The sequence below is a fragment of the Heteronotia binoei genome, chromosome 4 (assembly GCF_032191835.1).
Source record: "Heteronotia binoei isolate CCM8104 ecotype False Entrance Well chromosome 4, APGP_CSIRO_Hbin_v1, whole genome shotgun sequence".
In the NCBI taxonomy this organism is placed as follows: domain Eukaryota; kingdom Metazoa; phylum Chordata; class Lepidosauria; order Squamata; family Gekkonidae; genus Heteronotia; species Heteronotia binoei.
Genome location: NC_083226.1, coordinates 180,411,427 through 180,430,894, shown reverse-complemented (window position 1 = coordinate 180,430,894; position 19,468 = coordinate 180,411,427). Strand labels below are relative to the sequence as shown.

Below are 19,468 nucleotides of genomic sequence, written 5' to 3'. Positions count from 1 at the left end.
TCTAGTCCTCATGAACATTAAAGTATTGGAAAAGGAGCAGAAAAATGCAAAACAGAGTGGTATAAAAAATGAGTTGTAGATTTTCCAGGCTGTATGGTCTTGGTTTTGGCATTGTAGTACCTGACATTTCACCAGCAGCTGTGACTGGCATCCTCAGAGGTAGAAGGCTCAAGTTCTCTCTGGGTCAAAGTGAGAAGAAGATGGTAGGCAGGTAATTTATATCCACTCTGGAGGGAGGGAGAGGGCTGAGTCATTATCCAGACATGTATTGTCCAGCACTACAGTGTCTCGGAATAAGATCCTGTGTCCTGTTTGAGTTAGGCTATAAGAACATAAGAGAACCCATGTTGGCTATAAGAACATTTGAGTTAGGCTATAAGAACATAAGAGAACCCATGCCAATGGCCTATCCATTCCAACACTTTGTGTCAAACACTGGCCAAAAAATCCAGGTGCTATCAGGAGGGCCACCAGTGGGGCCAGGACACTAGAAGCCCTCCCACTGTTGCCTCTCCTCCAAGCACCAAGAATACAGAGCATCACTGCCCCAGACAGAGAGTTAAAAATTAATAAGTTACCAGGTCCGGATGGCATACATCCCAGAGTTCTGAAAGAACTCAAAGTTGAACTTGTGGATCTTCTGACAAAAATATGTAATCTTTCATTGACATCTGCCTCCATTCCTGAGGACTGGAAGGTAGCAAATGTCACCCCCATCTTTAAAAAGGGTTCCAGAGGAGATCCGGGAAACTACAGACCAGTCAGTCTGACTTCAATACCGGGAAAGTTGGTAGAAAGCATTATCAAGGACAGAATGAGTAGGCACATTGATGAACACAAGTTATTGAGGAAGACTCAGCAAGCTGTGATGGAGAAGGAAGCAAATGACAACCAGTTCCATCGGTTGGCCTCCCTTGTTGGGACATCATGCTTCACAGACCACGGCACTATCCTATTTATTGTCACCATCCTTTCATTTTGGGCCGAAAACTGCTGCATCCTGTGAAATGTGCCCTTCTGGCCTGACGACGCACCTTATTTGTTTTATTGTCCTATTGTTTGATTTGCTCATTTTATTTATGTTGTTTTAAATTTAAATGGTAGGCTTTTTTATTGTTGTTAAATCGATGTTGTGATTCGCTCTGAGCCCGTTATGGGAAAGGGCGGGATATAAACCTATTAAATATATAAAAAAGAAGAGCCCCGTGGCGCAGAGTGGTAAAGCTGCAGTACTGCAGTCCTAAGCTCTGCTCACGACCGGAGTTCGATCCCGGCAGAAGCTGGGTTCAGGTAGCCGGCTCCAGGTTGACTCAGCCTTCCATCCTTCCGAGGTGGGTAAAATGAGAACTCAGCTTGCTGGGTGAGGGGGAAGTGTAGATGACTGGGGAAGGCAATGGCAAACCACCCCGCGAAAAGTCTGCCATGAAAAAGTTGTGCAAACAACATCACCCCAGAGTCAGAAACGACTGGGGCTTGCACAGGGGACCTTTCCTTTCCCAGTGACCATCAGTTTAATTCTAGGCATAAGCTTTTTTGAGCATGTACAAAGCTTATACTAGAGCCCCGTGGCGCAGAGTGTTAAAACTGCAGTACTGCAGTCCTAAGCTCTGCTCATGACCTGAGTTTGATCCCCGGTGGAAGCTGGGTTTTCAGGTAGCTGACTGGAGGTTGACTCAGCCTTCCATCCTTCCGAGATCAGTCAAATGAGTACCCAGCTTGCTGTGGGGAAGCGTAGATGACTGGGGAAGGCAATGGCAAACCACCCCGTAAAAAAGTCTGCTGTGTAAATGTTGTGAAAGCAACGTCACCCCAGAGTCAGAAACGACTGGTGCTTGCACAGGGGACTGCCTTTACCTTTTTAAATAAATAAATAAAAAGTCGTGGCCAAAGGCGGTGGCTCAGCTGCAGGGTGAGAGACTATTTCTGTATGCGCAGCCAGCAGCCTCTGTGTCTCTTCTCTTCTCCCCCAGCCTCAAGAATCTCTCAAAGCTTCAGGCAGCCTGCAAGAAGATGCAGCTTCTCCACGAACTTCTGGACCACGGCGGGAACTACATTGCCGCAACTCTGCCTTTTCTCCTCCGCTTGCTGGAACACGGACTGGGCCAGAGAATCCTGCTTCTGACCCACTCCCTCCCCCAAGTCCCTCCGGTAACAGCCTCTCTTCCCTCTGAGATTTACTCTTTCATCATCCTAGAGCCAGTTTGGCATGGCGGGGAAGTGCGTGGACTCTTGCCTGATTCCCCGCGCCTCCTCTTGCAGCTACTGGAATGGCCTTGGGTCAGCCATAGCTCTCGCAGAGCTGTCCTTGAAAGGGTGGGTTCTGTCAGAGCTCTCTCAGCCCCACCCACCTCACAGGGTGTCTATTGTGGGGGAGAAAGGTAAAGGAGATTGTGAGCCACTCTGAGATTCAGGGTGGAGGGTGGGATACAAATCCAGTGTCTTCATCTTCTTCTTCTAGATTGATAGTTACACTTTTTCTATTTATTTTACCAACCTCACAGCTTGCCTCTCTGTCCTCACAAAGGACCACCAAGGCAGCTGACAAATATATTTAATTCATTTGTACCCAGCCCTTTCTCACAGTGTGAGAACTTGTGGACACTTGAAATTAAGGGTCAATAGGCTTAGAACAGATAAAACACATAGAACAGTTTTGGGCACCACATTTTAAGTAGGATCTAGACAAGCCGGAACGGGTCCAGAGGAGGGTGACAAAGATGGTGAGGGGTCTGGAGACCAAGTCCTATGAGGAAAGGTTGAAGGAACTGGGCATGTTTAGCCTGGAGAGGAGGCGGCTGAGGGGTGGTATGATCACCATTTTAAGGGTGATCATATCACCCCTGGAGATCCCTTCCAACTCTGTGATTCTACTCAGAGGGAAGACAGTACTTGAAGGGCTGTCATCTAGAGGATGGGGTGGAATTGTTTTCTGTGGCCCCAGAAGGTAGGACCAGAACCATTGGGTTGAAATTAAATCAGAAGAGTTTCCGGCTCAACATCAGGAAGAACTTCCTGACCGTGAGAGCGATTCCTCAGCAGAACAGGCTTCCTCGGAAGGTGGTGGGCGCTCCTTCCTTGGAGGTTTTAAAGCAGAGGATAATGGCCATCGGACAGTAATGAGGATCCTGTGAATTTAGGAGGAAATGTTTGTGAGTTTCCTGCATTGTGCAGGGGGTTGGACTAGATGACCCTAAAGGTCCCTTCCAACTCTATGATGCTATGATTCTGTAACTTCCTGACCATTGGAGCGGTTCCTCAGTGAAACAGGCTTCCTCGGGAGGTGGTGGGCTCTCCTTCCTTGGAGGTTTTTAAACAGAGGCTAGATGGCCATCTGACAATGAGGATCCTGTGAATTTAAAGGGAAGTGTTTGTGAGTTTCCTGCATTGTGCAGGGGGGGTTGGACTACATGTCCCTGGAGGTCCCTTCCAACTCTGATTCTTTGGGAGGTGGTGGGCTCTCCTTCCTTGGAGGTTTTTAAACAGAGGCTAGATGGCCATCTGACAGCAATGAAGATGCTGTGAATTTAGGGGGAGGTGTTTGTGAGTTTCCTGCATTGTGCAGGGGGGGTTGGACTAGATGACCCTGGAGGTCCCTTCCAACTCTGTGATTCTATGAAAAAGAAGTCTCTGTTCACCTGAAGAGTCATTCACACATGGAATTCACTGCCGCAGGAGGTGGTGGCAGCTACAAGCACAGATGGCTAGAAGAGGGGGTTAGATAAACGTATAGAGCAGAGGTCCATCAGTGGATATCAGTGACAAAGTATAGAAGGAACTCTTATGTCTAGGGCTGTGATGCTTTGTTACCTGGTGCTTGGGGGACAACTGGGGGAGGGTTTCTGGAGTTCTAACCTCACTGGTGAATTTCCTGATGGCACATGGATTTTGGCCACTGTGTGACCCAGAGTGTTGGACCTGATGGGCCATTGGCCTGATCCAACATGGCTTCTCTTTTGTTTTCATGAGTGCGGCAGTGATGCGGTTATTCTTGGTGCCTGGGGGGTGGGGCAACAGTGGGAGGGTGTCTGCAGTTCTGGTCCTACTGGTGGACCGCCTGATGGCACCTGGGGTTTGGCCACTGTGTAACACAGGCTGTGATCACACACACTATATAATGCACTTTCAATCCTCTTTTGAGGATTGCCAGTTTGGTGTAGTGGTTAAGTGTGCGGCCTCTTATCCGGGAGAACCGGGTTTGATTCCCCACTCCTCCATTTGCACCTGCTAGCATGGCCTTGGGTCCGCCATAGCTCTGGCAGAGGTTGTCCTTGAAAGGGCAGCTGCTGTGAGAGCCTTCTCCAGCCCCACCCACCTCACAGGGTGTCTGTTGTGGGGGAGGAAGGGAAAGGAGATTGTGAGCCGCTCTGAGATTCTTGAGTGGAGGGCGGAATATAAATCCAATATCTTCATCTACCTTACAGGGTGTCTGTTGAGGGGGGGGAGGTAAAGGAGATTGTGAGCCGCTCTGAGACTCTTCGGAGTGGAGGGCGGGATATAAATCCAGTATCTTCATCTACCTCAAAGGGTGTCTGTTGTGGGGGAGGAAGGTAAAGGAGATCGTGAGCCACTCTGAGATTCTTGAGTGGAGGGCGGAATATAGATCCAACATGGCTTCCCTTCTGTTCTTATGTGACACAGAGTGTTGGACTGAATGGGCCATTGGCCAGATCCAACATGGCTTCTCTTCTGTTCTTATGCAGATTATAAATAACACAAATAAGTAAACTTCACCTCTTTCAGAGTTGAGTGATAGAATTAGAAACGCTCTGGGGTTGGACCCGTTTCTGGCTACAATTACGCCTTACGCCTCTGAGCAGCCTAGCGAGGGTAGGAAGGATTCTACATTTCTGGTCTGATCTGAGGAAAGTGCTGCAAGCAGTTTGCTGTTTCCTAGAAAGACATCCTAACTCCGCTCCCCGTATCTGTTCCCTCAGTGGCCAATCAACGCTGAACCTCCGAAGCACAAAGACAGCAGATCCCTCTCGTTTGGGCTTTTGCTGAGCCCCGATTTTGCGGCCAGCATCTTGGAGAAGGGGCCAGAAGCTGATCGTCCGGAGGTGAGCCCAGGGGTGGGTGGGTGGGGTGCCCTCCGTTTGTGCTGGCTCTTCTCTTTGTGCTGGCTCTTCTCTTTCCCACATGGAAAGCTCATTTGAGTTTGGTGCTTCTGTTCAGTTCAGTTGAGTTTTTCTCTAACTGCCTTTAAAAAGTTTTTCTCTCTGAGGTAAAATAGCAAGATAAATAGATTTCAACCAGTTATCTGGACTCTTGATGCAAACAAACATTCTTTTAGCCAGTTTGGTGTAGTGGGACTCTTATCTGGGAGCACCGGGTTTGATTCCCCACTCCTCCACTTACAGCTGCTGGAATGACCTTGGGTCAACCTCAGCTCTCGCAGAGTTGTCCTTGAAAGAGCAACTTCTGTTGGAGCTCCCTCAGCCCCACCCACCTTACAGGGTGTCTGTTGCGGGGAAGGACGGTAAAGGAGATTGAGCCACTCTGAGACTCTGTCCTTGAAAGGGCATCTGCTGTGAGAGCCCTCTCCAGCCCCATCCACCTCACAGGATGTCTGTTGTGGGGGAGGGAGATAAAGGAGATTGTGAGCCACTCTGAGACTCTTGAGTGGAGGGCGGGATATAAATCCAATATCTTCATCTACCTCACAGGGTGTCTGTTGTGGGGGAGGAAAGGAAAGGAGATTGTGAGCTGCTCTGAGACTCTTCGGAGTGGAGGGCGGGATATAAATCCAATATCTTCATCTACCTCACAGGGTGTCTGTTGTGGGGGAGGAAGGGAAAGGAGATTGTGAGCCGCTCTGAGACTCTTCGGAGTGGAGGGCGGAATATAAATCCAATATCTTCATCTACCTCACAGGGTGTCTGTTGTGGGAGAGAAAGGGAAAGGAGATTGTGAGCCGCTCTGAGACTCTTCGGAGTGGAGGGCGGGATATAAATCCAATATCTTCATCTACCTCACAGGGTGTCTGTTGTGGGGGGAGGGAGGGAAAGGAGATTGTGAGCCGCTCTGAGACTCTTCGGAGTGGAGGGCGGGATATAAATCCAATATCTTCATCTACCTCACAGAGTGTCTGTTGTTGGGGAGGAAGGGAAAGCAGATTGTAAGCCGCTCTGAGATTTGGAGTGGAGGGCAGGATATAAATCCAATGTCGTCGTCTTCTTCTTATTACTTTGTAATATATAATGAAATAATTATACAACTCACGGCCCGGTTGCTAACATGCCACAGACCGGTACCGGTCCACGGCCCAGGGGTTGGGGACCCCTGATGTAGATGGTTTATTATTTTTGATAATAATAATTTTTTTTAAGTAATTATTTATTCAGTTCATTTCCTGCTGAAACTGTGGCATTGCCTCACAGGCGGGCAGCATTCTACCCTCTTTGCCTCTTTCCCTGCAGGCGGTGGAGTTCCGAAAGTTCTGGGGGGAGCGCTCAGAGCTGAGGCGTTTTCAAGATGGCTCCATCTGCGAGGCCGTTCTGTGGGACGCAGCCACCCAGAGCCAGAGGCGCCTCATTCCAGAGCAGGTCATTCGGCACCTCTTGCTGCTGTGAGTAGCTCTGCTACGGGAGGGCGGGCAAGGGGACTTGGTGTGAGGAGGTTCCGAGGGGGGCAGTAATGCCTTCCTCTCTGTCGTGGCAACCATCTTGTGGAACAGCCTGCCTAGGGGTACTGGATCACCATCTTCAAGTACTTGAAGGGTTGCCGTATAGAGGATGGTGTGGAATTGATTTCCGTGGCCCCAGAAAGTAGGACCAGAACCATTGGGTTGAAATTAAATCAAAAGAGTTTCCGGCTCAACATTAGGAAGAGCTTCCTGATGCTTAGTGCGGTTCCTCAGTGGAACAGGCTTCCTCAAGAGGTGGTGGGCTCTCCTTCCTTGGAGGTTTCTAAACAGATGGCCATCTGACAGCAATGAGGATCCTGTGGATTTAGGGGAAGGTATTTGTGAGTTTAGAGCGGTTCCTCAGTGGAACAGTCTTCCTTCTCTGGAGGTGGTGGGCTCTCCTTCCTTGGAGGTTTTTAAACAGAGGCTAGATGGCCATCTGACAGCAATGAAGATCCTGTGGATTTAGGGGAAGGTATTTGAGAGTTTAGAGCGGTTCCTCAGTGGAACAGTCTTCCTTCTCTGGAGGTGGTGGGCTCTCCTTCCTTGGAGGTTTTTAAACAGAGGCTAGATGCCCTTCTGACAGCAATGAAGATCCTGTGGAATTAGGGGGAGGTATTTGTGAGTTTAGAGTGGTTCCTCAGTGGAACAGGCTTCCTCAAGAGGTCGTGGGCTCTCCTTCCTTGGAGGTTTCTAAACAGATGGCCATCTGACAACAATGAAGATCCTGTGGATTTAGGGGAAGGTATTTGAGAGTTTAGAGCGGTTCCTCAGTGGAACAGGCTTCCTTCTCAGGAGGTGGTGGGCTCTCCTTCCTTGGAGGTTTTTAAACAGAGGCTAGATGGCCATCTGACAGCAATGAAGTTCCTGTGAATTTAGGGGGAAGTGTTTGTGAGTTTAGAGCGGTTCCTCAGTGGAACAGGCTTCCTTCTCAGGAGGTGGTGGGCTCTCTTTCCTTGGAGGTTTTTAAACAGAGGCTAGATGCCCTTCTGACAGCAATGAAGATCCTGTGGAATTAGGGGGAGGTATTTGTGAGTTTAGAGTGGTTCCTCAGTGGAACAGGCTTCCTCAAGAGGTCGTGGGCTCTCCTTCCTTGGAGGTTTCTAAACAGATGGCCATCTGACAACAATGAAGATCCTGTGGATTTAGGGGAAGGTATTTGAGAGTTTAGAGCGGTTCCTCAGTGGAACAGGCTTCCTTCTCAGGAGGTGGTGGGCTCTCCTTCCTTGGAGGTTTTTAAACAGAGGCTAGATGGCCATCTGACAGCAATGAAGTTCCTGTGAATTTAGGGGGAAGTGTTTGTGAGTTTAGAGCGGTTCCTCAGTGGAACAGGCTTCCTTCTCAGGAGGTGGTGGGCTCTCTTTCCTTGGAGGTTTTTAAACAGAGGCTAGATGCCCTTCTGACAGCAATGAAGATCCTGTGGATTTAGGGGAAGGTATTTGAGAGTTTAGAGCGGTTCCTCAGTGGAACAGGCTTCCTTCTCAGGAGGTGGTGGGCTCTCCTTCCTTGGAGGTTTTTAAACAGAGGCTAGATGCCCTTCTGACAGCAATGAAGATCCTGTGGATTTAGGGGAAGGTATTTGTGAGTTTAGAGCGGTTCCTCAGTGGAACAGGCTTCCTTGGGAGGTGGTGGGCTCTCCTTCCTTGGAGGTTTTTAAGCAGAGGCTAGATGGCCGTCTGACAGCAATGCAGTTCCTGTGAATTTAGGGGAAGATATTTGTGAGTTTCCTGCATTGTGCAGAGGGTTGGACTAGATGACCCTGGAGGTCCCTTCCGGCTCTATGGTTCTATGTTAGGCAAATTGCCCTCTCAGCCCCACCCACCTCACCTGGTCTCTGTCGTGGGGGGAGAAGATATAGGAGATTGTATCAGCTCAGCATCTACCTTAAAAATGCTTCTTGAATTATAATTGTCATAAGAAAACTTTGCCCCCATACTACTTTTTAAGAATACTTTCTCCTAGGTGGCCACAGCAGCAGGACGAAGATTTCCATCTATCTGCTTTATATGTTTTAGTTGTTTCCCGATTTTTTTTTGGGGGGGGGAAGTTTTTAAAAGTTTGTCGAATCTTTAAAGTTCAGCAAAATTCTCTCAGGGCGTTTGAACAATGGAGCCCGGAAGAGAGTATTTTTTTTTTTCCGGGGGGGGGGGGGGGGTTAAGAAAGAAAGAGTACAATAAAATGTAGAAGTTCCAGATCCCCGCTCCTGCGAGCTCCTGCCCAAAATGAGGCCTGACTAAATGATTCATAACGTTACTGGGATAAATCGGTAGGGATTGTTGACAGCATATAGTTTGCTATAAGTTGGATCCTATTGGTTTTATAGTCCCTCTTTGCTTCGGTTGCAGACACATGGACATTCCAGAATCTGCCATCTGCTATACAGGCACACTGCTGGAGTCCGTGATCAAAGTGGGATCTGAGGTAAGTTCTTTATCTCCCCCCCCCCCCCACCCAAAATTCCTTTGAATTTCTGGGTGAGTGCAGAAAAATCTGTGTTTTGGTCAGCGCCTGGAGAGACAGCGCTTAGAATGCTGGACCAGGAGAAGGGCCAGGTTCAAATACAACTCACCCTTGCCCCGGGTGATCATGGGCCAATCCTTCCCTCAGCCTAACCTCCAAAACTGGAGGAGAACATAAGAGAAGCCATGTTGGATCAGGCCAACGTGATCCATATGATCACTAGTCCAACATTCTGTGTCACACAGCGGCCAAAAAATCCCAGGTGCCATCAGGAGGTCCACCAGTGGGGCCAGAACTCTAGAAGCCCTCCCACTGTGCCCCTCCAAAGCACCAAGAATACAGAGCATCACTGCCCCAAACATAAGAACATAAGAGAAGCCATGTTGGATCCGGTCAGTGGCCCATCCAGTCCAACACTCCGTGTCACACAGTAGCCAGAAAACCCAAGGTGCCGACAGGAGGTCCATCAGTGAGGCCAGAACACTAGAAGCCTTCCCACTGTTGCCCCCCCCAAAGGACCAAGAAAATATTGCATCATTTGCCCCAAACATAAGAACATAAGAGAAGCCATGTTGGATTAGGTCAATGGCCCATCCAGTCCAACATTCTGTGTCACACAGTGGCCCAAAAAACCCAGGTGCCATCAGGAGGTCCACCAGTGGGGCCAGGACACTAGAAGCCCTCCCACTGTGCCCCCCCCCCCAAGAAAAGCACCAAGAAGATAGAGCATCATCTGCCCCAAACATAAGAACATAAGAGAAAACATGTTGGATCAGGTCAATGGCCCATCCAGTCCAACACTCTGTGTCACACAATGGCCAGAAAAGGGGGGGGTGCCATCAGGAGAAAATCATCTATGCAATCTTCTTGGAGGATGGGCAGAATTAAAATGTAAGGTAATGTGTTGGAGTATTGCTAGTTTGAGAGAAGGAAAAAAAATGAGATTCCTGCACGGGGGAAATGTACATCGCATGAAATTCAGAAGCTCTTCAGATTTGCTCCTTCAATCCTAAAGATTCCTGGTGGGCACCAGTAACCACATGAAGCTACTTTCTACTTAAGAACATAAGAGAAGCCATGTTGGATCAGCCCAGTGGCCCATCCAGTCCAACACTCTGTGTCACATAAGAACTTAAGAGAAGCCCTGTTGGATCAGGCCAGTGGCCCATCCAGTCCAACACTCTGTGTCACATAAGAACATAAGAGAAGCCCTGTTGGATCAGGCCAGTGGCCCCTCCAGTCCAACACTCTGTGTCACATAAGAACATAAGAGAAGCCCTGTTGGATCAGCCCAGTGGCCCATCCAGTCCAACACTCTGTGTCACATAAGAGAAGCCCTGTTGGATCAGCCCAGTGGCCCATCCAGTCCAACACTCTGTGGCACACAACAGCCAACAATACCAGGTGGTCCACCAGCAGGGCCAGAACACCCAGAGCCCTCCCACTGTGACCCCCACGTACCAAGAAGACAGAGCATCACTGCCCCAGACATAAGAACAGAAGAGAAGCCATGTTGGATCAGGCCAAAGGCCAATCCAGTCCAACACTCTGTGTCACATAAGAACATAAGAGAAGCCATGTTGGATCAGGCCAATGGCCCATCCAGCCCAACACTGTGTCACATAAGGACATAAGAAAAGCCATGTTGGATCAGGCCAAAGGCCCATCCAGTCCAACACTGTATCACATAAGAGAAGCCATGTTCGATCAGGCCAATGGCCCATCCACTCCAACACTCTGTGTCACATTAGAGAAGCCATGTTGGATCAGGCCAATGGCCCATCCAGTCCAACACTCTGTGTCACATAAGAACATAAGAGAAGCCCTGTTGGATCAGGCCAATGGCCCATCCAGTCCAACACTCTGTGTCACATAAGAACATAAGAGAAGCCCTGTTGGATCTGGCCAATGGCTCATCCAGTCCAACACTCTGTGTCACATAAGAACATAAGAGAAGCCCTGTTGGATCAGGCCAGTGGCCCCTCCAGTCCAACACTCTGTGTCACAGAAGAACATTAGAGAAGCCCTGTTGGATCAGGCCAATGGCCCCTCCAGTCCAACACTCTGTGTCACAGAAGAACATAAGAGAAGCCATGTTGGGTCCGGCCAATGGCTCATCCAGTCCAACACTCTGTGTCACAGAAGAACATAAGAGAAGCCCTGTTGGATCAGGCCAGTGGCCCCTCCAGTCCAACACTCTGTGTCACAGAAGAACATTAGAGAAGCCCTGTTGGATCAGGCCAATGGCCCCTCCAGTCCAACACTCTGTGTCACAGAAGAACATAAGAGAAGCCATGTTGGGTCAGGCCAGTGGTCCATCCAGTCCAACGCTCTGCATCACATAAGAACATAAGAGAAGCCCTGTTGGATCAGGCCAATAGCCCATCCAGTCCAACACTCTGTGTCACACAGTGGCCCAAACCCACGTGCCGCCAGGAGGTCCACCAGCGGGGCCAGAACTCGTGAAGCCCTCCCACTGTTACTCCTCCCCTCCAGGTACCAAGAAGCCAGAGCCTCACTGCCCCAGATATAGGAACATAAGGGAATCCCTTTTGGATCAGGCCAATCTGCCTCCCCTTCCTATTCAAAGACACACACCCCCCTCCGCCGGTCTGCTGATCAGGTGCCGGGCAGACAGAAGGGGTTGTGGGGCTGCTCTCCCTCTTTTGTCCGCCTGGGTCCTGGATGGGCGGGTGCGATGTGGTACCTTTGCCTCGCTCCATTACCCAGTCTCTAGCAGGCCATGGACCAGTACCGGTCTACGGCCCAGTGTCCGGGGACCCCTCCTGTAAAGTTTTCATTCTTCTGTCTCTGTCGCTTGTTCAAATTATCCAAGTAGTTCTAAGACGAAACAAAACAACAGACGAAAGCCCTCCTTCATGCTGCAGACACCTCAACCCCTCTTCTGAATGAATCTCAGCTGTTGGAAGGCCGGGTTCTCCTTCCAAGCCTTTTGGGGCTGCCTGCGATGACGGGATCGGCCTAGAGGCGGCGCCTGGTGCGTGTGTTACTTCTGGAAGGCGCTTGTGGTCTCCTCTCTGCTCTTTGTTTAAAAGGAGTGGTGGTGACAAAGCTGGCCAAATCTGCTTTTTTTACTCAAGAAAAGTTGTGGTTTGGCAGAAAGAACATGGGGCGTTGCTCCTTCCTGGGTGCACTTTCTCATTTCTGTCTGCTCTCCTTCCCGTGCTCCTGTTCAGTAGCCCATGCTGCTGCTGCTGCTATTCATTGATTAATTCATTCATTTATTTATTCATTTATTTATTCATTCATTCATTTTTTCATTCATTCGACTCTATTCCGCCTTCCATAACCGGGTTCAAGGCGGATCACAACATATTATGCCTTGAATTCAGCATGCCTTGAATTCAGCGGGAGCTCAGAGGAGCACAGCTCCTGAACCTTTCTGAGGGTTCCCCCTCCTCCTCCCCACCTACCTTGTCCATTGAATAGCAGGTGCAGCTGCATAAGAATCCCTGCATTAGGAGAGCGGGCAGCCAGCCAGCCACCAGGGGCTTTGCCACACCCCCAGCAGCCCTCATTTACCCCTGGAGAAGCCCACACCACCCTTTCTCCATTTCTTACGGGATTTTGAGAGGGTGGGTGGCTTCCTGGCCTTTTGACTGGGGAGGGGGGTGGCCAAGGAGAGTCCCAGGTGAGCGAGGCCTGCTTGGGCTGGCTGGATCTCTAGCCAGCCCAAGCAGGCCTCGCTCACCCAGGGCTCTCCTTTGTTGCATCGGGTTGCTTTGGGCTGGGGGGTTATGCTAATGAGTTATGCTAATGAGCTCCGCCACCTATTTTTCTACAAAACGACCCCGGATGATGATGATTATGATAACTTATTTATTCATTTTGCAAATATGCCAGTTTTGCTGCCTTGCTGGGGAGAACCCCAAAACCTCACCGTTGAAAGCCCTGACAGAAAGTTTTTTTTTTTTAAAGCAATTTGTGATCTCTGTAATTATTCTTAAGGTTTGCATAAAATCACCTCCCCCAAGAAAAACCCTCGTTTCTCAAAGCAGGGTTAGGGGGCCAGGCAAGGATGTCCCCCAGGAGGTATTTCTTACCCGCAAAAAGAGTGGTTAGCTTGTGGAACTCACTGCCGCAAGATGTTCTGCTAGTGGGGATGGGATTCTAGCAGGAGCTCCTTTGCATATCAGGCCACACCCTCGTGATGTAGCCAATCCTCCAAGAAGTTACAAGGCTCTTTTTTGTAATCTTGTAAACCTCTATTACGTCACCCCTCAGTCAACGTTTCTCCAAGCTAAAGAGCCCCAAGCATTTTAACCTTTCTTCATGGAGAAAGTGTTCCAACCCCCTAATCATTCCTTTTGCCCTTTTCTGCACTTTTTCCAATGCTGCTATATCTTTTTTGAGGTGCGGTGACCAGAATTGTACACAGTACTCCAAATGAGGCCACACCATCGATTTATACAGGGGCACTATGATACTGGCTGGTTAGTTTTCAGTTCCCTTCCTAATAATTCCCAGCATGGCATTGGCCTTTTTTATTGTAGTCGCACACTGTCTCGACATTTGCAGTGAGTTATCTACCTCGACCCCAAGATCTCGCTTGGTCAGTTTCTGCCAGTTCACACCCCATCAACTTGTAACACTTCCACCTCTTGTAGGATAGCTTTGTTATGGTTGGATGACCACACGGGAGGGACTCTTAGAATCATAGAATTATAGAGTTGGAAGAGACCTCCAGAGTCATCAACCCCCTGCACAATGCAGGAAACCCACAAATACCTACCCCAAATTCATAGGATCTTCATCGCTGTCAGATGGCCATCTAGTCTCTGTTTAAAAACCTCCAAAGAAGGAGAGCCCACCACCTCCAGAGGAAGCCTGTTCCACTGAGGAATTGCTCCAACGGTCAGGAAGTTCTTCCTCATGTTGAGCTGGAAACTCTTGATTTAATTTCAACACATTGGTTCTGGTCCGACCTTCTGGGGGCCACAGAAAACAATTCCACACCATCCTCTAAATGACAGCCCTTCAAGGACTTGAAGATGGTGATCCTATCATCTCTCAGCCACCTCCTCTCCAGGCTAAACATCCCCAGCTCCTTCAACCTTTCCTCATAGGACCTGGTCTCCAGACCCCTCACCATCTTTGTTGCCCTCCTCTGTCCCCGTTCCAGCTTGTCTAGATCCTTCTTAAAATGTGGTGCCCAAAACTGATCCAGGTGAGGTCTTACCAGAGCAGAATAAAGCGATACCATCACATCACGTGATCTGGATACTATACTTCTGTTGATACAGCCCAAAATTGTATTTGCCTTTTTAGCCACCGCATCACACTGTTGACTCACGTTCAGCGTATGATCCACTAAGACCCCGAGATCCTTTTCGCACAGACTACTGCTAAGACAAGTCTCCCCCATTCTATAACCATGCATTGGACTTTTCCTACCTAAATGCAGAACCTTACATTTTTCCTTGTTAAAATTCATTTTATTGGTTTTAGCCCAGTTTTCCAGCCTGTCAAGGTCAGCCTGTATCCTGTTTCTGTCTTCTACTGGATTTGCAACCCCTCTTGCTGGATTTCTCGTAACTTTTCTTCCTCCTGGGGTTTTTCACAGTCAGCAGGCACCGGAGAGGAGGCCATGCTGGACGTCGTCCGCTCCTACGACGACCTGAGCCGCAAGCTGTGGAACTTGGAGGGGCTGCCGCTAACGGTGACGGCCGTGCAGGGGGCGCATCCGGCACTCCGGTACACGGATGTGAGTCTGGTCTCCCGGAAGCGGGGCATGGGGGGCGGGTGAAAGAGCAGCTACAGCCTGCTGAGAGCGTCAGTCGGGGCCTCTTGGCAGGCGACGCCTCTCTGACTGGCAGGATTTGCGTGGAAAGCTGTCGGACGGGGACACTCTGTGTCAGAGCCTGATTGCCCACGTCCATACGGAAGAGCAGCTGTGCTGGCTCTGGGCCCAGTGGGTCTGTTGAAGGCCAGCAACCTCTTTGACGCTGTCATGATCCTTGGCCTAAGGCTGAGGAGCGGAGCGGCCTGTAGACCTCGGGAGGGAGGGAGGGAGGAGGGAAGACGACAACATTGGATTTATAATCCACGTTCTACTCAGAGTCTCACAGCGGCTTACAATCTTCTTTATCTTCCTCCCCCACAACAGACACCCTGTGAGGTGGGTGTGGCTGAGAGTGCTCTCACAGCAGCTGCCCTTTCAAGGACAACCTCTGCCAGAGCTCTGGCTGACCCAAGGCCATTCCAGCAGGTGCAAGTGGAGGAGTGGGGAATCAAACCTGGTTCTCCCAGATAAGAGTCTGCGCACAGAACCACTGCACCAAACTGGAAAATTGGTTGGGGGTGGGAGGCAGAGGTAGAAAGAAAGCAGCTTTAACTTTAAATGCGTTCACTAATCCAGCTGACAAGGCAGTGGGGGGGCTTCAAAAGCCACACAATATGTGTGAGAGAGCCACGTTTGGCCACCCCTGCCTTACACCTTGAGTAAAACTTCATTGGTCTTAAAGGTGCCACTGGACTCAGATTGTATAGTGAAAGATTATCCAGCGCCCTTTCAGTTTCTCTTTGGCCCAATTCAGCAAGAGCCCTCTTTATGGTCTCCATAATCAGATGCCTGCCTTCTGTTATAGAATCATAGAGTTGGAAGGAGCCTCTACGGTCATCTAGTCTAACCCCCTGCACAAGGCAGGAAACTCACAAAGACCTCCCCCTAAATTTACAGAATCTTCATTGCTGTCAGATGGCCATCTAGCCTCTGTTTAAAAACCTCCCAGGAAGGAGAGCCCACCACCTCCCGAGGAAGCCTGTTCCACTGAGGAACCTCTCTAACGGTCAGAAAGTTCTTCCTGATGTTGAGCCGGAAGCTCTTTTGATTTAATTTCAACCCATTGGTTCTGGTCCTACCTTCTGGGGCCACAGAAAACAATTCCACACCATCCTCTATAGGACAGCCCTTCAAGTACTTGAAGATGGTGATCCTATCACCTCTCAGCCGCCTCCTCTCCAGGCTAAACATGCCCAGCTCCTTCAACCTTTCCTCATAGGACTTGGTCTCCAGACCCCTCACCATCTTCGTCACCATCCTCTGGACCTGTTCCAATTTGTCTATATCCTTCTTAAAATGTGGTGCCCAAAACTGAACACAATACTGCAGATGAGGTCTTACCAGAGCAGAGTAAAGCGATACCATCACATCATGTGATCTGGACACTATACTTCTGTTGATACAGCCCAAAATTGTATTTGCCTTTTTAGCCGCCGCATCACACTGTTGTCTCATGTTCAGCATATGATCCACTAAGACCCCGAGATCCTTTTCACACAGACTACTGCTAAGACAAGTCTCCCCTAGCCTATAACCATGCATTGGATTTTTCCTACCTAAATGCACAGCCTTGCTAGTGTGGTGTGCAGTGGTTAAAAGCGTTGGACTAAAACCTTGGAAGACCCAGGTTCGAATCCCCCCTTGTGCCATGGAAGCTTGCACGGTGACCTTGGGACAGTCACATTCTCTCCACATGACCATACTTCGCAGTATTGTTGTGAGGACAGAATGGAGGAGCGGAGATCAATGTAAGCTGCTCCGAGTCCCCACTCGAAAGAAAGGCAGGGTATAAATGAACGAATTAAATAAAATAAATACAGTCACAGAACCTTTGTTGGCATAACAACAACAGTATCAAATCAAGGAAGTGGGGGTTGGAAATTGGTTAATAATAAAATAAATATGAGATATCCTGAAGAGCTTACTTTGTGTTTGGGAGCCTCTGGTGGTTTCCAGTTTGGCATAGTGGTTTAGCGCGAGGACTCTGGAATGGCCTTGCGTCAGCTGTCGCTCTCTCAGAGCTGTTCTTGAAAGGGCAGCTTTTGGAAGAGCCCTCTCAGCTCCACCCACCTCACAGGGTGTCTGTGGGGGAGGAAGATAAAGAAGATTGTAAGCTGCTGTGAGACTCTGAGTAGAACGGGTGGAATATAAATCCAACTGCTGCTACTACTATTACTACTACTACTTCTTCTATTTCTTCTTGTTTCTTCTTCCTTCTACCTCCTCCTTCTTCTTTCTTCCTCCTCCTCCTCTTTCTCTTTTTCTCTTTTTTCTTCCGTCTTTTTTCTCCTCCTTTCTTTTTCTTCCTTCCTTCTTTTCTTCTTCCTTCTTCCTCCTTCTTCCTCCTTTTCTTTCTTTTTTCTTCTTTCTTCTTCCTTCTTCCTCCTCCTTTTCTTTCTCTTATTCTCTTTTTTCTTCTTCCTCCTTCTACCTCCTCCTCCTTCTTTCTTCCTTCTTCTTCCTCCTCCTCCTTCTCTTTCTCTTTTCTTCCTTCTTTTTTCTCCTCCTCTTTCTTTTTCTTTTTTCTTCCTTCCATCTTTCTTTTTTCTTCCTTCTTTTTCTTCCTCCTCCTTCTCTTTCTCTTATTCTCTTTTTTCTTCTTCCTTCTTCTTCCTCCTCCTCCTTTTTCTCTTATTCTTTTTTCTTCTTCCTTCTTTTTTCTTCCTCCTCCTCCTCTTTCTCTTATTCTCTTTTTCCTTCTTCTTCTTCCTCCTCCTTCTCTTTTTCTTTTTTCTTCTTTCTCCTTCCTTTTTTCTTCTTCTTTCTCCTCCTCCTCTTTCTCTTTTTTCTCTTCTTTCCTTTTTCTTCTTTCTTCTCTTCCTCCCCTCAAATGCCGTTCTGCCCTTTCCCCAGGTCTTCCCTCCAGTCCCCATGAAACCGGATTACGCCTACTATGCCAGGAACACGGAGCGGGAGTCGCTGGTGCCATTGGCGGAGAAGCCCTGCCCCGCTTATATCTCTCCAATGAAAGGCAAGGATGGATTTTGGGGACAGTGTTGGCTTGGAGCAGTGGGTGCAAATGCAAAGGGCATAAGCACATGTTGGGTATATTATAATACAGAAAAGTTTAAGTTTTCTTGCCCAGACCTGGATAGTCTGGCCTAGCATAATCTGATCAGAACCTGGAGGCTACGCTGGGTTGGCCCAGGTTAGTCCGTGGATGGAAGACCACCTGGGAAGTCAAGGGTTGCTGTGCAGAGGCAGCCAATGGCAAACCACCTCTGCTCATCTCTTGCTCTGAAAAGCTTCCAGGGTCTCCATAAGTCAGCTGCAAGTTGGTGGAGGGGAACGTTTCTCAAGAGCAGAAGAGAAGCCCCACAGGCTAGTGGCCCATCCAGTCCAACACTCTGTGTCACACAGTGGCCAAAAAACCCCAGGCGCCATCAGAACGTCAACCAGTGGGGCCAGGACACTAGAAGCCCTCACACTGCTGCCCCCCCCAAGACTAAGAATATAGAGCATCACAGCCCCAGACAGAAGAAAATAAGAGAAGCCCTGTAGGATCAGGCCAATGGCCCCTCCAGTCCAACACTCTGTGTCACATAAGAACATAAGAGAAGCCCTGTTGGATCAGGCCAGTGGCCCCTCCAGTCCAACACTCTGTGTCACATAAGAACATAAGAGAAGCCCTGTTGGATCAGGCCAGTGGCCCATCCAGTCCAACACTCTGTGTCACATAAGAACATAAGAGAAGCCCTGTTGGATCAGGCCAGTGGCCCATCCAGTCCAACACTCTGTGTCACATAAGAACATAAGAGAAGCCCTGTTGGATCAGGCCAATGGCCCCTCCAGTCCAACACTCTGTGTCACATAAGAACATAAGAGAAGCCCTGTTGGATCAGGCCAGTGGCCCCTCCAGTCCAACACTCTGTGTCACATAAGAACATAAGAGAAGCCCTGTTGGATCAGGCCAGTGGCCCATCCAGTCCAACACTCTGTGTCACATAAGAACATAAGAGAAGCCCTGTTGGATCAGCCAATGGCCCATCCAGTCCAACACTCTGTGTCACATAAGAACATAAGAGAAGCCATGTTGGATCAGGCCAGTGGCCCATCCAGTCCAACACTCTGTGTCACATAAGAACATAAGAGAAGACATGTTGGATCAGGCCGATGGCCCATCCAGTCCAACACTCTGTGTCACATAAGAACATAAGAGAAGCCCTGTTGGATCAGCCAATGGCCCATCCAGTCCAACACTCTGTGTCACATAAGAACATAAGAGAAGCCATGTTGGATCAGGCCAGTGGCCCATCCAGTCCAACACTCTGTGTCACATAAGAACATAAGAGAAGCCCTGTTGGATCAGGCCAATGGCCCATCCAGTCCAACACTCTGTGTCACATAAGAACATAAGAGAAGCCATGTTGGATCAGGCCAGTGGCCCATCCAGTCCAACACTCTGTGTCACATAAGAACATAAGAGAAGCCATGTTGGATCAGGCCAGGGGCCCATCCAGTCCAACACTCTGTGTCACATAAGAACATAAGAGAAGCCCTGTTGGATCAGGCCAATGGCCCATCCAGTCCAACACTCTGTGTCACGTAAGAACATAAGAGAAGCCCTGTTGGATTAGGCCAG

At 49.1% G+C, this 19,468-nt stretch overlaps 1 protein-coding gene across 1 annotated transcript in view; it reads left to right on the top strand.

Annotated features, from left to right (window-relative positions):
* The window catches only part of NOL6 (nucleolar protein 6), a 108,810-nt gene that overhangs the window by 29,496 nt on the left and 59,846 nt on the right, over nt 1-19,468 (top strand). Inside the window, 6 exon segments of the mRNA XM_060236249.1 lie at nt 1,971-2,148; nt 4,935-5,057; nt 6,417-6,565; nt 8,969-9,044; nt 14,668-14,808; nt 17,740-17,857. Of these exon segments, the coding sequence (XP_060092232.1) occupies nt 1,971-2,148; nt 4,935-5,057; nt 6,417-6,565; nt 8,969-9,044; nt 14,668-14,808; nt 17,740-17,857 (785 nt within the window).